We start from the raw sequence: 19,690 nt of genomic DNA on the forward strand, positions 1-19,690 counted from the left end.
TGCTGAGTACAGGAGACAAATGTTAATAAGCACCCAGTTGAAGAATGCTTGTTAAACCACTATATACTGACTTCCTAATTCTAGCAGTGCTACAACAATAGTGTGTTGAACAGAGGGCAAGCACCCCCTTCCCCAAGGAGCAGAAATGGCCACCCTAGGCCATTCTTACATATTTGTTGCAGACAAGCCTCAACAGATCTGGGGACAGATTGTACATTCATCTGCTTATCCACAGATAAGAGTTTTGCCCATGAAAATCAACAAATTGTAATAGGAACACAAACAAAAATGAACCTTTCTAGAGGCAACAATTCATTTCTCAGGCAATGGAAAATGTATTGTTTTATTGGTTGGTGGAGGAAGTAGGGGCGGGACAGGAGGAAGAAAGATTGGAGAGAGAGAAGTCGGTCACTAACATCATGGTTTGTTTAAGACCCAAAGACACACGGAGTGAAATTAGTCTACCCTAGTTGTGTGAAACAGATTCATAACCTTGGAAAAGAAAATTGGATGTAGTGTAAAGTGGACTGTCGATTTGCTATGAGCTCATCTCACACTACTGCCATAGATCAATTTCACCTCCATTACCTCAATATAAATGAACATAGATAAGCAAAACAACACTGGTAGACAAGTTAAAGTCTATGAAATAAAAGGGAAAATGACAGCATGGATTCGAAATTGACGCAGTGATAGGAAACAGAGAGTAGTTGTGAGCGATTGTTTTTCTGACTGGAGGAAGGAATATTGTGGAGTTCCCCAGGGGTCAGTGCCAGGATCCTTGCTTTTCTTGATATATATTAATGTCCTAGACTTTGGTGTATGGGATACGATTCCAAAATTTGCAGATGACACAAAACTGGGAAATATTGTGAACTGTGAGGAGGATAGTGATAAACTTCAAGAGGGCATAGACAGGATAATGGAATGGACAGACAAGTGGCAGATGAAATTGAATGCAGAGATGATTCATTTTAGTAGGAAGAACAAGGGGAGGCAATATAAAATAAAGGGTACAATTCTAAAGCAGGTGCAGGAGCAGAGGGACCTGGGGGTATATGCATAAATCATTATAGGTGGTAGGATAGATTGAGAAAGCAATTAATAAAGCATATGAGATCCCGGGGCTTTATAAATAAGAGCATAGAGTACAAATACCAAGGAAGTCATGATAAACCTGTCTAAAATACTGGTTCAATCTCAACTGGAGTATTGTGTCCAGTTCTGGGCACCACACTTTATAAAGTAAAGGATGTTAAGGCATTAGAGGGTGCAGAAAAGAATCATGAGAATGGTTACAGTGATGAGGAACATAGGAATAGGAGTAGGCCATTGAGCCTGCTCCACTATTCAATATTCATTCACTTCAATGCCTTTTTCCCACACTATCCCCATATCCCTTTATGTCATTGGTATTTAGAAATCTGTCAATCTCTGCTTTAAACATACTCAATGACTGAGCTTCCACAGCCCTCTTGGGTAGAGAATTCCAAAGATTCACAACCCTGAGTAAAGAATTTTCTCCCCATCTTGGTCTTAAGTGGCTTCCCCCTTACTTTGAAATTGTGTTCCCTGGTTCTAGACTCCCCAACCAGGGGAAACATCTTACCTGCATCGACCCTGTCTATCCCTTTAAGCATTTTGTAGGTTTCAATGAGATCACCTCTCATTCTTCGAAACTCTGGAGAATACTGGCCCATTTTCCCCAATCTCTCTTCATAGGAGAGTCCTGCCATCCCAGGAACAAGTCTGGTGAACCTTTGTTGCACTCCCTCTATGGTAGTAATATACTTTCTAAGGTAAGGGGACCAAAACGGCACACAGTAGTACAGGTGTGGTCCAACCAAGGTTCTATACAATTGAAGCAAGACTTCACTATTCCTGTACTCAAATCCCCTTGCGATAAAGGCCAACATACCATTCGCCTTCCTAATTGTTTGCTGCACCTGCAGGTTAGCTTTCAGTGACTTATTGACGAGGACACCCAGGTCCCTTTGTACATCTACACTTTCTGATCTCTTACCATTTAAGAAATACTCTACACATCTATTCCTCCTACCAAAGTGGGTAACCTCACATTTTTTCACATTATATTCCATCTGCCATGTTCTTGCCCATTCACTTAGCCTGTCTAAATCCCCTTGAAGCCGCTTTGCATCTTCCTCACAACACACATTTCCACCTACTTTTGTGTCACCCGTGAACTTGGAAATATTACATTTGGTCCCCACATCCAAATCATTTATCTATATTGTAAACATCTGGAGCCCAAGTACTGATCCTTGTGGTACCCCACTAGTCACAGCCTGCCAACACAAGACTGGCCCATTTATTCCTACTGTTTTCTGCCTGTTAACTAATCCTTAATCCATGCCAGTATATTACCTCCTATCCCATGTGCTTTAATTTTGCTAACCAACCTCCCGCGGGGGACTTTATCAAAAGCCTTCTGAAAATTCAAGTATACTATGTCCACAAACTCCCCTTTATCAATTCTGTTAGCAACATCCCCAAAAAAACTCCAACAGGTTCGTCAAACATGATTTCCCATTCATAAATCCATGTTGACTATGACCAATCAGATCATTATCATCCAAGTCTCCATTTATCACATCCTTTAGAATAGATTCTAGCACTTTCCCAACTACTGATGTAAGGTTAACAGGTCTGTAGTTCCCGGTTTTCTTTCTCCCTCCCTTCTTAAACAGAGGGGTGACATTTGCTACATTCCAATCTGCAGGAACCGTTCTAGATTCTATAGAATTTTGGAAGTTGATCACCAATGCATCCACTATCTCCATAGCTACCTCTTTCAACACTCTGGGATGTAGAATATCAGGACCCGGGGACTTATCAATCTTCAGCCCATTAATTTCTTCAATACAACCTTCTTACTAATACTAATTTCCTTCAATTCCTCATTCTCCTGAGTCCCTTGGATCTCTAATTCTGGGAGATTTCTTGTATCTCCCTCAGTGAAGACAGACACAAAGTAATCATTTAGCTACTCTGCCATTTCTCTATTCCCCATTATAAATTCTCCTGACTCTGCCTGTAATGGACACACATTTGTCGCAGCCAAATGCTTCCATTTTACGCACCTATAGAAGATTTTACAGTCTGTTTTTATGTTTTTGCTAGTTTTCATTCATTTCCCTTTCCTCATCTGTTTCTTGGTCCTCCTTTGTATTCTAAAATTCTCCCAATCCTCAGGTTTATTATTTCTGACAACTTTATAGGCCTTTTCTTTTAATCTTATACAATCCTTAACTTCCTTTGTTCGCCACAGTTGACTGCCTTTACTTTTGGGGTTTTTGTGCCTTGAAGGAATGTATAGTCGCTATAAACTATGTAATAGTTCTTTAAAGATTATCCATTGCCTATGTACTGTCATACCGTTTAATGTATTTTCTCAATCCACCTCAGCCAATTTATCCTTTATACCTTCATAACTTTCTTTGCTCAAATTTAACACACTGGCTTCAGATTGAACTACCTCACTTTCAAACATAATGTAAAATTCTATCATATTATGGTCACTCATTCCTAAAGGTTCTTTTACAACAAGATTATTAATTTACCCTTTCTCATTACATAATACTAGATCTAAAATAGCCTGTTCTCTCGTCGGTTCTTCAACATACTGCTCTGGAAAATCATCCCTAACACACTCCAGAAACTCGTCCTCCACAGCATTAGTGCTCATTAGGTTTGCCCAGTCTGTATGCAGATTGAAGTCATCCATGATTACTGTATTACCCATGCTACATGCTTCTCTAATCTCCTGATTAATACCATGCCCCACTACCACTACTGTTTGAAGGCCTACAAACAACTCCTACAATGTTTGCTGCTCCTTGCTGTTTCTTAGCTCCACCCAAACAGATTCCACATTTTGTTCTTCTGATCTGAGATCCTCCCGTACTAATGTACTTATCGCATCCCTTATTATCCGCGCAATAGCACCTCCTTTTCCTTTTTGCCTGTCCTTCCTAGAAGTCGAATATCCTTCAATATTCAGCTCCCAATCTTGGTCACCCTGTAGCCACATTTCCATAATGGCAATTGGATCATACCCATCTTTTTGTGGCTTTAAACCATCTACCTTGTTGCAAATGCTGCATGCATTCAGGTAGAATGCCCTTAACCTTGTCTTCTTGACACTATCCTGAATTCTAAGCCTAGTTGATGCTTGCCTTTGTTTCACCTGCTTTCTAATGTCGCTTTCTGCCTTCTGTTACCAGCTTTACTTCCTTTTAATTTGAGCTACCCCTCAGGTTCCCATTCCCTGACAAGGAACTTCAGTTACACAGATAGATTGGAGAAGTTGGGGCTGTTTTCCGTGGAGAAGAAAGTTTAAGAGGAGTTTCAATTGAGGTTTTCAAAATCATGAGGGGTCTGGATAGACTAGGTCGGGAGAAACTTCCCTTTGGCGGAAGGATCCAGTACCAGAGGACACCGATTTATCGTGATAGGCAAAAGAAGCAACAGTGACATGATTAATGTTTTTAAGCCACAAGTGGGTAGGATCTGTAATACACTGCCTGAGAATGTGGTGGAGGCAGATTTAATCGAGGTCTTCAAATGAGAACCTGAAGAGAATTTGCAGGGCTACGCGAAAAGGCTGGGGAGTGGGACTAACTGAGTTGCTCTTGCAGAGAGCCGGCACAAACAGGATGAGCCGAATGGCCTCCTTCTGTGCTGTAACCATTCTATGATTATATATACTCTAAACAAAAAAAATTACAATAATGCTAAGTAGCAGAATCTGCAGGCAGTTTGAAGGGATAGGCATTGCACTGGTGAGTGTGCTAAGCAAAACAAGATTCAGCACTAAGTCTGTCAAACTGGCAGATGTACAAATACGATGTACAGTAAAATCCACTGCAGTGCTGTTGCTAATCATGCATGACAGCAACAAATATACTTAAAGGGAAGGAACTAGTGGAGCCAGTTTTTAAATTCAAGATACTTTATACTTTTTCCAAACAAAACTGTGCTGACCAGGGTAAGATGTTAGCTCTAGGAAATAGGACAATTTCCACTTCAGCATTAAGCATTCTCATGTCAGGTACAGCAAAGGTAAAGCTCCCCCTTTCTAATCCAACCACAAACTCAGAATAGCAGCCAGAATAGAGATGTTTTCCTTCCATTTTTCAACATCAACCATCCTTAGTCCTGTATGAATGGTATCACCAATTACTACCAAGTTAAGGGCCGTTCAGTGTTGCTGGCTCTGCTGGGAAACGCACCGAGACTGTCTAAACTCATTTCTCCAAGGACAGCCAGGCAATAGAAGGGACTTTGATACCAGTCAGGGCTGGATTTGAGCCCTCATCTTAGCCATGAAAGGTGGCCTGTCCTCTGCCTTTTTAATGCAAGAGCAATATCAACTCACCTTGCAGTTATTTGTCACTTTCTTAAAATTTCAATATTCCTGGCAGCATGAAGGACCTTCAAGTGGGTTTCATTCCCATCTGACTACCCCAGGTGACTATTTATGGGTGTCCCAGATCAGCTCCACTAGTGAGGGGGAAAGGGGGGGGGGGGGGGGGGGGGATGCAGAAAGAGAAGTGTGTCTAACCTCAGGAATCCATGTTACAACCAGGGAATGTTGCATTTCCCATTCTTGCTAATGGTGTCACTTGAAGATGCACCTAAAAATTGTCATAGTTGGAATAGCTGAGCGGAGAGGCAAACTCTAATTGGGAGCTTTCAGGCCAGCAGGGAAACAATTACCACAAATTGCATTAATGCAGTGCCTCGAACTCATAAGATCTTCTCAAACGCTTCACGATATGGGTTTCTAATTTTCAATGCCTTTGCTTCCATTTAAGCTTTAATGTTATTATTATAATGTGACATTATATATTTACCCTTTCAATTTCTCCCCTCCTCTTCTGAGTTGTAAACCAGGGCGTACCATGGCATACCATCCTACACGTGAGAGTCTGAACAGTGAGTACTGGCACATCATTCAACTTCAAAAGACATTGATATTATCCTCACCCAATATCCACACATGCACACTTTCCTAGCAACAGTCATTGGATAGCACTGGGCACAAGGGGGTGAGGGGGGGTGGTGTAAAGGATGGCAGGCAGCAGCCCTAATCTTTTCTCTACTTCCCCCCCCTTCCAAGCTTATGGATAGGAGGCCATTTGTGATGCCCAAGTGGGGCCCTAACTGAGATCAACTGTAAATCAAACCTGGAATTTGCATTTGTTAGCACTATATCGACTGTAGCTTGTATCCACAAGGCTATCAGAATAATGTGGCCTTTTTAGTTCATCAGCTCAAATTGCTGCCACTGCTTGTAATATACTTGCAGCCCCGAATATTTCACTTTTGGAAGGTCAAAACCTACATAAAAGCGTTTTCTAGGTATATATCGAACGAAAAGATCAAAACCACTACACTTTACTGAAATCCCAGTGCCAATACCAGCACAGGAAGGTCTTTTTTGTACCAATGTTTGGAATCATAAATCCATCCTATTTTATGCATCACTTTAGAAATTGGGTTTTGGTTAATAGTATGTTCGACCGAAGCTCCAAAACACAGGAAAATATGTTATTAGCTGGTTCTGAAAACTGCCCACTGACTGAATTCGTGGATGCTGACCATCACGGAGTCTCATAGGCACTGTGCAGAACTTTTAACTTTGTCAGAAGTGCTGGATGTAGTTTTCAAAGCAAATATGGTGTTTACATAGCCTCCTGCTGTGCCCACACAACACACCCAGTCCCTAAAGATCTCAATGGGGTTGGGTTTACAGTCTTGAATCATATAATGTAAGCCTGATTTTACAGACAAACTAACTACTTCAGTTTTTAAATACAAAATGGCAAGACACACCCTATTACTTTACACAATGCTTCAGTGTAAGTACAGAACTCCAATTCTTAATTCTGAGCACCCACCCACACTTATTACCAACACCCTCCAACGTGCTAAGTTGAAAATCAGAACCAGGCTTTCAGAATAAGGGTCAAATGTAATGAAATCAGGTACACTTTATTTTACTAAATATTACAATGTGAATATTCAAATCATCTATCAATTTCACTTTAATAAATACTGCATTCATTTAAGAAACAGTTGAAAATTACAATGGGGCACTTTATGTATGAACCAGGCATTCGTCATCTATATTTATCTTGTGATCTTATTAATAATTTGCTTCCAATAAATCCAACGTATTGCTATAGTTTTATCAGGATCAAATTAAAAGCTTTTCCGTTGGGTATATGCTTAGAAACATAGGAATTACTCAACAAAAAAGACCAAGGCCCATCTAGTTCACCTTCTACCATCCTGGTAGCCAGTCATACAAGGATAATAGAATCATAGAGAGATACAGCACTAACAAGCCCTTCGGCCCACCGAGTCTGTGCCAACCAACAACCACCCATTTATACTAATCCTACATTAATCCCATATTCCCTACCACATCCCCACCACCTAGGGGCAATTTACAATGACCAATTTACCTATCAACCTGCAAGTCCTTGGCTGTGGGAGGAAATCAGAGCACCCGGCGGAAACCCACGCGGTCACAGGGAGAACTTGCAAACTCAACACAGGCAGTACCCAGAACTGAACCCGGGTTGCTGGAGCTGTGAGGCTGCAGTGCTAACCACTGCGCCGCCCCGGAGCTATTGATGGAGCTGTTGATAATCATAGCGATCAACCTCCATCAATTCATCTACAACAGACTCAGAAATGACACAAGTAAAACCCCAGTGGTGAGAGCTTTGGGAACCATACATCCAAGTTCATCTGTTCCTCCCAAGCATTAATGGTCTTTTTCACATTTCTCAAGCCCCACCAACTGGTATCATAATTTGATGAAATGTGTTTTAAGTTACACACAACATTCATTACATTCATGGCTTTTATTGCCCTACAGAAGCACTTCACAACAATGAACTACTTTTTATATAAAAAAACTGTACTCTGTTGTTTTATTGGAAAATGTGATGCCTAGATGCACCTAGCTAAATTCTACAAACAGCAAATTAGATAAATGATGGGTTCATCTGATTTGGTGGTAAGACTGAGGGATAAATATTTCCCAGGACACTGGAAGAACTCCCATAAACTTCTTTATAAAGTGCCATGGTATTTTTTAAATTCAACTGAACAGACACAGGGATTGTGATGTTATGGCTTATGCCATGCTCAAGCAAGGAGGAATTATAATGAGCTTATAAATCTTCAAAATGGACACTTTTTCTGAAAAAACAAGATGGAGTCGTGAGGTCAGGTGACCTTATCCTGTACTGCCAATACACATGGAAACTACAAGAACCCTGAGTCGATCTTCATGTCTGGACTAGCCTTGGAAAAAGCATTAAAATGTAAATTGCCCATTCTGTGTTAATGGCTACTTGTCCTCAACAAATTAGGTTGACAATGGCATGGCAGACATGGTGCCACCAAATTCAAACTCAAATGAATGGGTGTGAAAAAAGTCCACTTTATCAAAATGGAATGAAGATGGGTGACAACCAGAACCTATGTCTAACAATGGCCTCACCATCAGACACCCTTTATGAGGACAATGGTCAAGAGAAACCATGGTGACATGACAGAAACGAGGGGTCTGATAAGGAGCTGAATAAAAGTAAATGCTGGGGAGACAAAGGCAGACAGCCAGAGAGAGCAGTGGCTGGATGTGGCCTTGAACTCCATACCTGAGAAATTGTACCTGGGTTTTCGACATTGAACTATTACTGAGATGCAGCGAAACCAAGTCTGCAACAACATATTCGCCCTCCTGAAACTTTCCAAGTTTTGTCTTCAACGAACTGGGAAAAAGGAAAAACAGGCATGCACCGTTTTTTCAGTCTTCATCACTGGGGAGAACGCCAGGTTTAGTGAACCATCAGACCTAAACATGTTATCTTTTAATCTATATCTTTTCTTATGTGTGTGTGTGTCTCTGTGTGCGTGTAAGCGTGAGTGAAGTTGTAAATATTTTCAGGTGCTGTTTCATAAACATTTACCTTTTTTATATGTTTAAATGTTTAATAAACATTTACTTTTCTTTAAACCTATGAGAAAACCTGTCATTTGTCTGTTTGTTGACCATTAAAATGCTCACGGGTTAAAACATATTTCTAACAAAAATGCTGTCTTCGGTCAGTTGAGAGGTGGAAAAGGGAAACCATCCCCATCATTTCCCACCTATCTGCACAACTAGACATTCAATAATGCCCTAAATTGGGCACATGGCAGGACTGAGCGGGGGGGGGGGGGGGGGGACGGTGGCGGGCGAGGAGGGTTGGTTCATGTCAATAGGTGCGAGTGACATGTTAAAGTTGATGATTCGTTGGCTGCATGCATTGGGGTGGGTGGGGAATGGGGGGAAATTGGTGTCTTGAACACCACTCAACAGCCAGAGCCTCATAAAGGGGAGGTGCAGCCTGCCTGCAGACAGCAGGAAATGTTGTCAACGGGCTAAATAGCTAGAAGAGGTCCAGACAGGGCACTCAGGTTCTCCGATGCTATGTTGGGAGATTCTGATCCTTCAGAACATTGTTACAATGCCAAAATAAGTTCAATGACCTAATCAGAGTTGTCAATACCAGGAATATTGCTCCCTTTCGATGGAATCTGATGAGACCTCTGCAGGCCTGTTTGGAGGCGGGATCAGGGAGCAAATAGGAAAGGTCCACTTTGGGTTGGTGGACGGGTGATCTTGCCAAAAGCGGGTGAACAATGGAAGTAAATACTCGCCCAGCAGCAGTAGGTAATCAATAATAAGCACTTAGGAGGCTAATGTTGGGGGACTGGGAGGATTCTGTCGGGATCTTCCTGGCATTGGAGTGACCTCCCGCTGAGTGCCAAACCCGACAGCTCAATGGAGGCGGCCTCCTGGTGGCGGGCCAGTGACCACTGGAGCCTGAGACTTCATGCCGCAATGATGGGATTGCGAGTAGGAAAGGCCACACCTGTGGCCCAAATAGATCCACTGCAGGTGTTTCTCCTTCGCTCCAAAGGGCCTACTGGCTTCAGCTCACATCATTTTTAAATTACTGTATGCCTCAGAGGGCACCTCCATTTTGAGGCTCACTCTCCTTTCTGCCTGAGCAGCACACACCTCTCCTGGTGGGGTTGCTGGCCTTCCAGAACTGCAGGCCCTCTGTTTGAGCCTGCAGCCTTCGGAACCTGCTGCCATCCTTAATTGGACAGGGCTCCCGGAGGGGGTCTCTCAATTGGCTGCCTCCGGGAAGATCGCTCAGGTGGATGGGACTCACAGACCATCAGAGTCGGGACCCACATTTGACCCGACGGAAGAATATTTTCAAAGGCGGCAAGATTCCACCCTTACTCTCTGCTCACACTTCAACCACCTCCAGCCTCACTACTCTCAATACATCCCCCCCCTTTTTCCCTTCATTCTCCTACAATCACTGCACCACACTTTACTCCACCTCCTTCTCCTCATACTCATACACTCACCACTATTGTAACCCTCCATTCCCCTCACCTCCACCTTACATACGACATATTTGACTACAACAGGCACATTCTCACAAGGATGTGTTTAATATACTCTCTTCTTTCTTGCAGGAGAAGATTATGCTAGAATGGAGGTCAAACCTGCCTGCACATGCTCTCAGCATAGAATAAGAAATGCTAGCCATCACATGCATGGGGAAAGCCATGGCCATGGAGAGCAGCAACATTAGAGGTGAGGGAAGGAATCTTCATATGGTGAATCACCTGCAGAGTGCTCAGATGCTGATTTTGAGGGCTCAGGCTACTGAAGAAAGCTAATGGGTTTAGATCAGGAAACACTAGGTGCACTAGACAGCCTGCTAGCAAGTTTGCACACAAAGGTTCAGAGCATGGATGAGTCATGTTCCAACTTGAGTTGGAGCTTCGCACAGATCATGGCGATCATTCTGTCAAACATAGACAGCATGGTCAGCTCCATGAGTATGATAGTGGTGCCCTCTATGCTGGAGCCTTTCTTGACAGCTTCTACAGCGGACAAGACAGATCTGCATGATGTGTTGCATGTGAATGTAAAAAGTTGGATACTGGAGGACTGGAATCCCTTCCTATTCAGAAAGATGGAGAGTACACAAGGCAATATAGGTGCAGTCTATGGCATCTTGGACCCTGGGAAAGCCTACATTGCAGGGAAAGCCTAGTGCTCTCTCATCCTGCCTCACTCTGTGATAAAAGAGTTGGATTTGTTCCTCCTGGCGTAGAAAGTGTCGGTGACATCTGTGAAACAATGATGGGTTGCAAACTGGGCGATGTCGCTAGAGTCACCTGCTGCAGCCAGGAAGCAGCCTGTGGCATGAATGATTAGGAAAATGGTGATTCTGACAGCCACAGGCAGTGTTGTCCATGCACTGTTTCGAGGCCCGAGCTACGGCTGCAGCATGTGACAAAGCTCTGAGATAGTATCTTTTATGAAGAGAAGGCACCCGAGACAGTTGTCCTCAGTGATCCTCATGTAGTAGGTGTGCCTCCTGAAGACCTGCTGTGAGTACACCTCCTGAACAGTGCGTTCCTCCTCCTTCTTCTAGTTATTCCTGCAACCTCCTGCCTTCAATATTGGAACAGAAACAGACCATTCAGCCACTTGAGCCTGTTCTGTCATTCAATTAGGTTACGACTGCTGTACCTCAACTGCATTTATCCGCCTTTGTTCCAAATCCCTTGATACGCTTACCTAATAAAAATCTACTCATTTCAGTCTTGAAAGCTTCAATTGATCCAGCATCCACAGCCTTTTGGCGAAGAGAATTCCAAATGTCTACAACCCTCTGTGTGAAGAAGTGCTTTCTGATTTCACTCCTGAATCTAATTTTAAGATTATGTCCCCTTGTTCTGAAATCAATTAGATCACCCCCCAATCTGCGATACTTAAGGGAATACAAACCAAATCTATGCAATTTATCTTCATAACTAACCCTTTTTTAGTTCTAATATCTCCCACAAAAAGCAGTAAATGCTAGTTCAATTAATAATTTTTAAATCTAGATTGATAGATATTTGCTAGACAAGGGTATAGCGCCAAGGCAGGTAGGTGGAATTAAGATACAGATCAGCCATGGTGCATTTTAATGGTGGAACAGACTTGAGGGGCTGAATGGTCTGCTCCTGTTCTTATGTATCTACAGCATTCTGCTAAATCTGTGCTGCATCCACTCCAAGGCCAATATATCCTTCCTGAGATGCAATGCTCAAAACTGAATGCTGTACTTCAGCTGAGGTCTGACCAAGGCTCTGTACAACTGGAGCTTAACTGTCTTTCCTTTGTATTCCAATCCTGTTGAAATAAAGGCCAACATTCCATTAATCCTTTGATTGCTTTTTTGTACCTGTCTGCTAGCTTTTAGTGATTTGTATACCTAGATTCGCAAATCTTTTTGCTCCACGGCACTTTCTATTTTATCACAAATTAGAAAATACTCCAATTTGTCTTTCATGGAACTTGGCTGTTCCCCCTCTTTCTCCAGCCCCAAGTGCAGCCCTAATGGACCACCCATGACTATACTGAAGTTGAAACTGTAAGCAGTTAAAAGCAGTGCAGTACCAGCAAAAAAAAAATCTCTCCTCAAAAGTAGGAATTTTGTTACAGAAGGCTGAAAATAGGCCAATAAACACTGAGAAGTTAACCAGCAGTCAAAAAGGAAAAAGCAGCAACTACCTGTATGTAGTGGATGGACCTTTAATAAACACTGCTGAAGGGTACTGGGCAGTTAGCGCCACAAGTTGCTGTGTGAGTTTATCACACATGGCGAGTCAAGCACTTGGTCAGGCCAATTCAGAAAAAGGGTCCTACAACAAACATACGACCTGCAATTGAATATTTTAACACGCGTTTTGAATTTTTCTGGTTTGTGCTTTGGACGGCTACAGAGGAGCCGTATCCAATAGGGTGGGCGGCGCATTCTGGTACAGGATGATTGCGTGCACATGTATCGCCATCATACTGGATGCTTAGGTGCAGGTATTACAAGTGTGAAACAGGCATGATGACAACAAATTTCTATGTCAACATGTTATCCAGAAGACAGCACCTCCAGCAATGCAATGCTCTCCTTGGATCATGGTTCTGGTCTTTGCTACAGCTATAAATAGGAAATTTCAAGTAATTCTATTTACCAATATACAGTTGGCATCAATGAGCAGGTGTAACTGCTTATAATTTTAAAGCTCCAGGTCAATGACTGGCTTTCCTTCCCTTTTACTAAAGACTGCTAGCAGTCTCAGCATAAAAGTGCCATAACAAAGTGTGACGTCTGGCCTGGGATAACTGGTGAGTGATGCACACTCTACACAAAAGATTTTTGTATGGTATGCATTTTGTCCATCACACTTCTGCTGTCAAATTTGGAAGTCACACTTTTCTACATCAAAAATCTGTCACACTATTAAAAATCTATTGAAAAAGAGAAAGGACACCAATCATTTACAATCTACACTGGAAAGTCCCCAGCAAAAGGAAATATCTAATTTATAGAGTGCATGTAGCCCTTATTCACCTCAGGATTTACACTTAAAAACGTGAAAGAGAAAGTCAAATCTGACCTCTAACTAACCCAAGCATTTGCATTTCAAGAATACAGAGTAATTATACCTTGTAGCCTTAAGGGAACATATTGGCAGCAGAAGAATATTTTGTGCATTATATGGTTTAATACTCCTGCCCTTATAAAACAACATATCATTTTACTGTGAGGAGCACCAGTGTCCCATTAGACTCCCATCCAATCTTAAAACAGGCAATGCATCTTACTGAGAAGGGTGGTCTTGCAGTAAAAAGGGCAGGCATGAGCTACAGTATGAACAGCTGGTTCAAATGTTTGAAACATATTCTATCCACTCATTCTTTCATTTGCGTGTAATTCTCCTTAAGAATATCTTCACCAATCCAATTACACCTTCTATACTTACAAGAGGAACTTGACAGAGGTCTCCGTCTCTTCAGTCCCAGGCTATCCACAGTTGATGTTGGCATGCTGGCTGAGCTGGCACGAGTCCGCATCCCACTCTCCAGTGAGCTAGTCTCTGAGTCGGATCCTTTCTCTGCATTGTGGTAATACTTTACATGGTAATCTAGCAGCTTGGCCTTACGGAAAGCCTTGAAGCACCTGGGAAACTTGCACTTGAACTTGTTGTGGTCAAGCTCTATGACCAGTTCTTTGGGAGCTAATGGATCCTCTGTTTTTTTGGCATTAGTTACTGAAAGGAGGGCAAAAGGAAAGGAAGCACCATATTAAAATGGGGGAAATAAATTAAAGAATATTACAAAATCACAAGATAGGTTCAGATGAAGAATGCCCTTAGGTGCATTTGATTTCAGTCATCCAAAATAATGTCTCTTCTTACATCATTCATTTTTTTTAAAAAAGGAGTGAACCCTCTCTGCTAAATCTGTCCACCTCGAGACACAACCTCCCTCTCTTACTCTGCATCCTTAGCACATCAAAGTATTACATTGCTTTGGGTTTGTTTCCTGTATCCTGTTACCCAATCTTGTGTTAGGTCGCCAAGTACAAAGACAAGGGGTAGCCAGTGCAGTTTTTGGTACTAACATCTTCCAGTTATGACGAAAGGTCATCTTCCTGAAACACTGGGATGAGTTTTTCAGAGGAGCTGGAAATCCCGCCGAGGGACTGAAAACAAGAGGTGACCCTGCTCCCGTAGGACAGTGGGACCCTGGGGCGGCATTTTTTTTCGGGCCACCGTCCAAATTTGGACAGCAGCCCACCCAATCAGAAGGCTGGCAGCACCACCGCTAGTGCTGGCCACTACTGAGGCTGCAACACAAGGGAAAGGGCACCTCAATGGTGAGGCACCTTTGAAGATCAGGTAGGTTTTGGGGAGGAAGCCAGGGCCAGAAAAGCAGGCCCTGGTGATCGTGGGGATGGAGTCGTGGTGCACTGGCGGCACCGTTGCCACCAGGGTGGCCATAGTCACCTGGGGTGAACCTCCATGGGCCATGGAACGACCAAAGAAGGGGGAGGCTCCTCCAGGATCCTGCTGGAAGGCCGCCAGGGCTTCTCTGACAGTCTCCCCATGCAACGGTGGGCCCTCTCGACGTGGGCAAACGCCTGCGGGTGTGGGAAGTGGCCCTTAAGTGACTCAATCAGCTGCCCAGTGGGCGGCCGTGCTGCTGAGGTGCCCGTTGCTAGAAATATGCTATGATGCTGGGCCAGATTTCACTGTAGGGGAATTACAGTTTCAATATTGGATACCAAGTCTCTAGTATGAGAATATGCAATGAGAAAGGCCTTCAGCCAATAATGTCTCCTCTTTCCACACAGACTGTATAGTCAGGTTATATGGCATAAGAGTTAGGCGATTGCAGAAATCATACTATATTCAATAATAATGAGCACCTAGAATCACAGAATGGCACAGAACAGGCCAATCAGTCCATCAAGCCTTTGCCAATGTTTTTCTGCATGAGTCACTAAATCTAATCCGGCTGTACTGTTCCTTCTCCATAGCATTTAATATTCCTCTTCTTCAAGCAACTATCTAACCAAGAGAATGTGTGTAGTCGTCTGGACCTGTCATAAAGCAGTAGATCAGGCACTTCTACCCTATCAAGTGAAAGGAACGAAACATTGAAATGTGAATCACCCCAAGCTAAAAATACCTTCTAGTGACAATCAGGAAACATTTTTTTGCACAAAGAGCAGCGGAAAACTGGAATCTCTACCCAAAATGCTGTGAATGCTAGGACAAATTAAAATTTTCAAGACGAAGATTGATATGTTTTTGTTGGATCAGGGATATGAAACAAAGGTGGGTAAACGGAGTTGGGGTACAGATCAGCCACAATCTAATGGAATGGTGCAGCAGGCTCAAGGGACTGAACGGCCTACTCCTGCTCCTATGTAAATTCAAGGGTGGTACAAGCAAGAGCGATGGAAAAGTGCTCCATAGGGGAATAGTCTCACACTGGCTACCCAATGGGAATTCACCCAAGTGGCCATCATTTGTCTATAAGATTTGAGTGTCGGTAGGTGATTGAACTGCAGAGGGCAGCACAGCCAAGCCCAAGTTTTCCGTAACCGACAACATGTGCTCTTCCAATGATGATCAAACCCAGCTGGAACTGCATATATGCACAAGCTGTCAAGACGAGGACCTCTGGCAGATTTTCTTCTCCCTGATTTTTGCCTCCCTAGCCTAAAATTGCAAGGCCAATTTTAGTGCTTCTAACAACCACCTAGTGAGATCAGCTAACTCAGCACAGACCCAAGATTGAACCTGGAACAGTGTGCAGCTCCATTACTCACTGATAAGCTCAATGAGCTACTTGAGCTTTCTACACCAGAAGAAGTTTTTTTTTGCCTTTGGTAATTTGGAAAGTCAGTCATCGTCAGCCAATTTTTTGACTCATGTATGAATTGCCTGCACAGGCTAATTCAGCTTCACTTACAGAACTGAAGAGATTCCCCATTTACAGGTGCACTTCAGAAGCCTTCCTGCCAGCAGCCAAGAACTCCTGCCTTAAATCATTAGCAAACAGAAATATCCAAGTGGAGATAACTTCCAGTTCGATTGAAGATAGAGCTATTTTTCATCATAATTTTTTTCTTTTAAAATTGACATTAAGTGCTTCCGTGCACACAATCTGGAAATATTTTACATAGACGATCCTCTATCAATTGGACTCTGCCCTTGCTGAGGAGTTGCCACTATAACATATTGTATCCCCGACAGATCAAACATTGAGGACTACAGTATTAACTTCAACCCCCTTCCCCATGAAGAAATCTATTTTTACAATAAATACCAGTTTCAAAGGATACTGGGGCCCACTACATTATACAGCTATCAGAATTTTTTTTTGACTGTGTTAAAACTGTAAAACAGACAGAAAAATAAAACAGCGTGGGCGGAATGAGTAGTGCTGCTCAAAGCAAACCCAGCTTGGTTGATGAACAGCCAACACAACCACAGAATATTTTATATGCTGCACAGTTGCAGGGGCACAATTTGGAGAGTGAGAAGAACAACTATTGAACCTTTTCGAACTGTGTAAGGAAGAATTCTTGGGGGAAAGATGACTGCATGGGCGGGTAGGTCTTGTGTATATTCATGGAACTTTTAAATCATGCTCAACACACTAGATACAGACTCCGATTTGCACAAAAAGAATCATCACAAATGGCACTGGGGCTTAGAGGGTTAAATTCTGAGAAGAGATTGCATAAACTTCGTTTGTATTCCCTTGCGTATAGAAGATTGACAGATGGTCTGATCGAGGTGTTTAAAATGTTAAAGATTCAGTATGCTAGAAACAGGGAAACTATGTCCTCCAGTGGGGGAATCAAGAATGAAGAGACATAATTTAAAATTAGGCCATTCAGGAGTGAAATCAGGAAAAACTTATTCACACAAAGGGTAGTAGAAATCTAAAACCCTACCTCCCCCAAAGGGCTGCGGGTTCTGGGACAATGGAACTTTTATGACTGAGGTGAATACAGTTTTGTTAGGTACGGCTCTATCAAGAGAGAGGGAGCGAAGGCGGGTAAATGGAAGCTCAGGTACAGAATAGTCATGAAATGGTGGAATATACTCCTTTTCCTATGTTCCTAATAAAGACGATTTTATCAGGATAAATTGCAAAAATCGAACTTTCAAAAAAAAAACTATTAAAAATAGCATTCTCTTTAAAAGAAAATGTATCCCAGCACCCTGTCCTCTCTAGAGACGATTAAATATTTTGCAATTAAAATTCTAGCCGTATAACAACATCCAACATTTTATATCCATATACTGCCTATCCTTACTTGTAATTTACTGTCACTGGTTCTGCAGCCATGACATTGTAGTAGGAAAATAGGGAAAGCACAAAGTTTACAGCACCAACTGTATCTAAACCACATAGTTTCTTTGAACCTGGGGGCTTCCCTCAATGATTCAATGAGTTTCCCCAGTAAGAGTTACTTTATCTAAAAGAGATCCAGGTTTGAGAGTTGGATCACAGTGGCAGGAAAGGTGTTAAAGCTGGACTCAGTGCCCGGGTTGGAGGAGGGTAGGGAATCAGGCCTGATCAACATTCACTGACCACTCCTAATTTGGGTGAGGCTTCAGCAGGCCGAGATATCTAAATTCAACACATCCATGAAAGGATAGGTCATTTTGACAATTTCCAGTTTCCTGGTCCCAACCGCTTCCTCTTCACTATGGACGTCCAATCGCTCTACACCTCCATCCCCCACCAGGACGGTTTGAGGGTTCTCCGCTTCTTCCTGGAACAGTGGCCCAACCAGTCCCCATCCACCACCACCCTCCTCCGCCTGGCTGAACTTGCTCTCACATTGAACAACTTCTCCTTCAACTCCACGCACTTCCTTCAAGTAAAAGGTGTCGATATGGGTACCCGCATGGGTCCTAGTTATGCCTGTCTTTTTGTGGGATATGTCGAGCATTCTTTGTTCCAGTCCTACTCAGGCCCCCTCCCCCAACTCTTTTTCTGGTACATTGATGACTGTATCGGTGCCATTTCCTGCTCCCGCCCCGAACTGGAAAACTTTATCAACTTTGCTTCCAATTTCCACCCTTCTCTCACCTTTACATGGTCCATCTCTGACACTTCCCTTCCCCGACTTCCCTATCTCCATCTCTGGGGATAGGTTGTCTACTAATATCCATTATAAGTCCACCGACTCCCACAGCTACATCGACTACACTTCTTCACACCCTACCTCCTGCAAGGACTCCATTCCATTCTCCCAGTTTCTCCGTCTCCGACGCATCTGCTCTGATGACGCTACCTTCCATGACGGTGCTTCTGATATGACCTCCTTTTTCCTCAACCGAGGATTTCCCCCCACTGTGGTTGACAGGGCCCTCAACCGTGTCCGGCCCATTTCCCGCACCTCTACCCTCATCCCTTCCCCTCCCTCCCAGAACCATGACAGGGTTCCCCTTGTCCTCACTTTCCACCCCATCAGCTTCCATATCCAAAGGATCATCCTCCGCCATTTCCGCCACCTCCAGCGTGATGCCACTACCAAATGCATCTTCCCCTCCCTTCCCCTGTCAGCATTCCAAAGGGATCGTTCCCTCCGTGACACCCTGGTCCACTCCTCCATTACCCCCACCACCTCGTCCCCGTCCCATGACACCTTCCCCTGCAATCGCAGGAGGTGCAATACCTGCCCATTTACCTCGTCTCTCCTCACTATCCCAGGCTGCAAACACTCCTTTCAGGTGAAGCAGCGATTTACTTGTACTTCTTTCAATGTAGTATACTGTATTCGCTGCTCACAATGTGGTCTCCTCTACATTGGGGAGACCAAACGCAGACTGGGTGACCGCTTTGCGGAACACCTCCGCTCAGTCCGCAAGCAGGACCCTGAGCTTCCGGTTGCTTGCCATTTCAACACTCCCCCCTGCTCTCATGCTCACACCTCTGTCCTGGGATTGCTGCAGTGTTCCAGTGAACATCAACGCAAGCTCGAGGAACAGCATCTCATCTACCGATTAGGCACACTACAGTCTGCCAGACTGAACATTGAGTTCAATAATTTCAGAGCATGACAGCCCCCTATTTTACTTTCATTTTGAGTTATTTTTTCTTTTTTTACAATCTTTTTTTTACATTTATTTCATTTCATCTTAGTTTGTTCAGTTTGCTTACCCACTGTTTTTTTTCAGGTTTGCACTTGCTGCTGTTCAATATTCAGTC

The 19,690-nt window shown here is 43.2% G+C and overlaps 1 protein-coding gene across 2 annotated transcripts in view; it reads right to left on the reverse strand.

Annotated features, from left to right (window-relative positions):
• The window catches only part of phf20l1 (PHD finger protein 20 like 1), a 170,265-nt gene that overhangs the window by 55,011 nt on the left and 95,564 nt on the right, over nt 1–19,690 (reverse strand). For both annotated transcript variants that reach the window (XM_068031404.1, XM_068031403.1), the window contains one exon: nt 13,930–14,217. In XM_068031404.1, coding sequence (XP_067887505.1) covers nt 13,930–14,217 — 288 coding nt within the window. The remainder of the gene's footprint in view (nt 1–13,929; nt 14,218–19,690) is intronic.

Source organism: Heterodontus francisci, chromosome 5 (genome assembly GCF_036365525.1).
Source record: "Heterodontus francisci isolate sHetFra1 chromosome 5, sHetFra1.hap1, whole genome shotgun sequence".
Taxonomy (NCBI): domain Eukaryota; kingdom Metazoa; phylum Chordata; class Chondrichthyes; order Heterodontiformes; family Heterodontidae; genus Heterodontus; species Heterodontus francisci.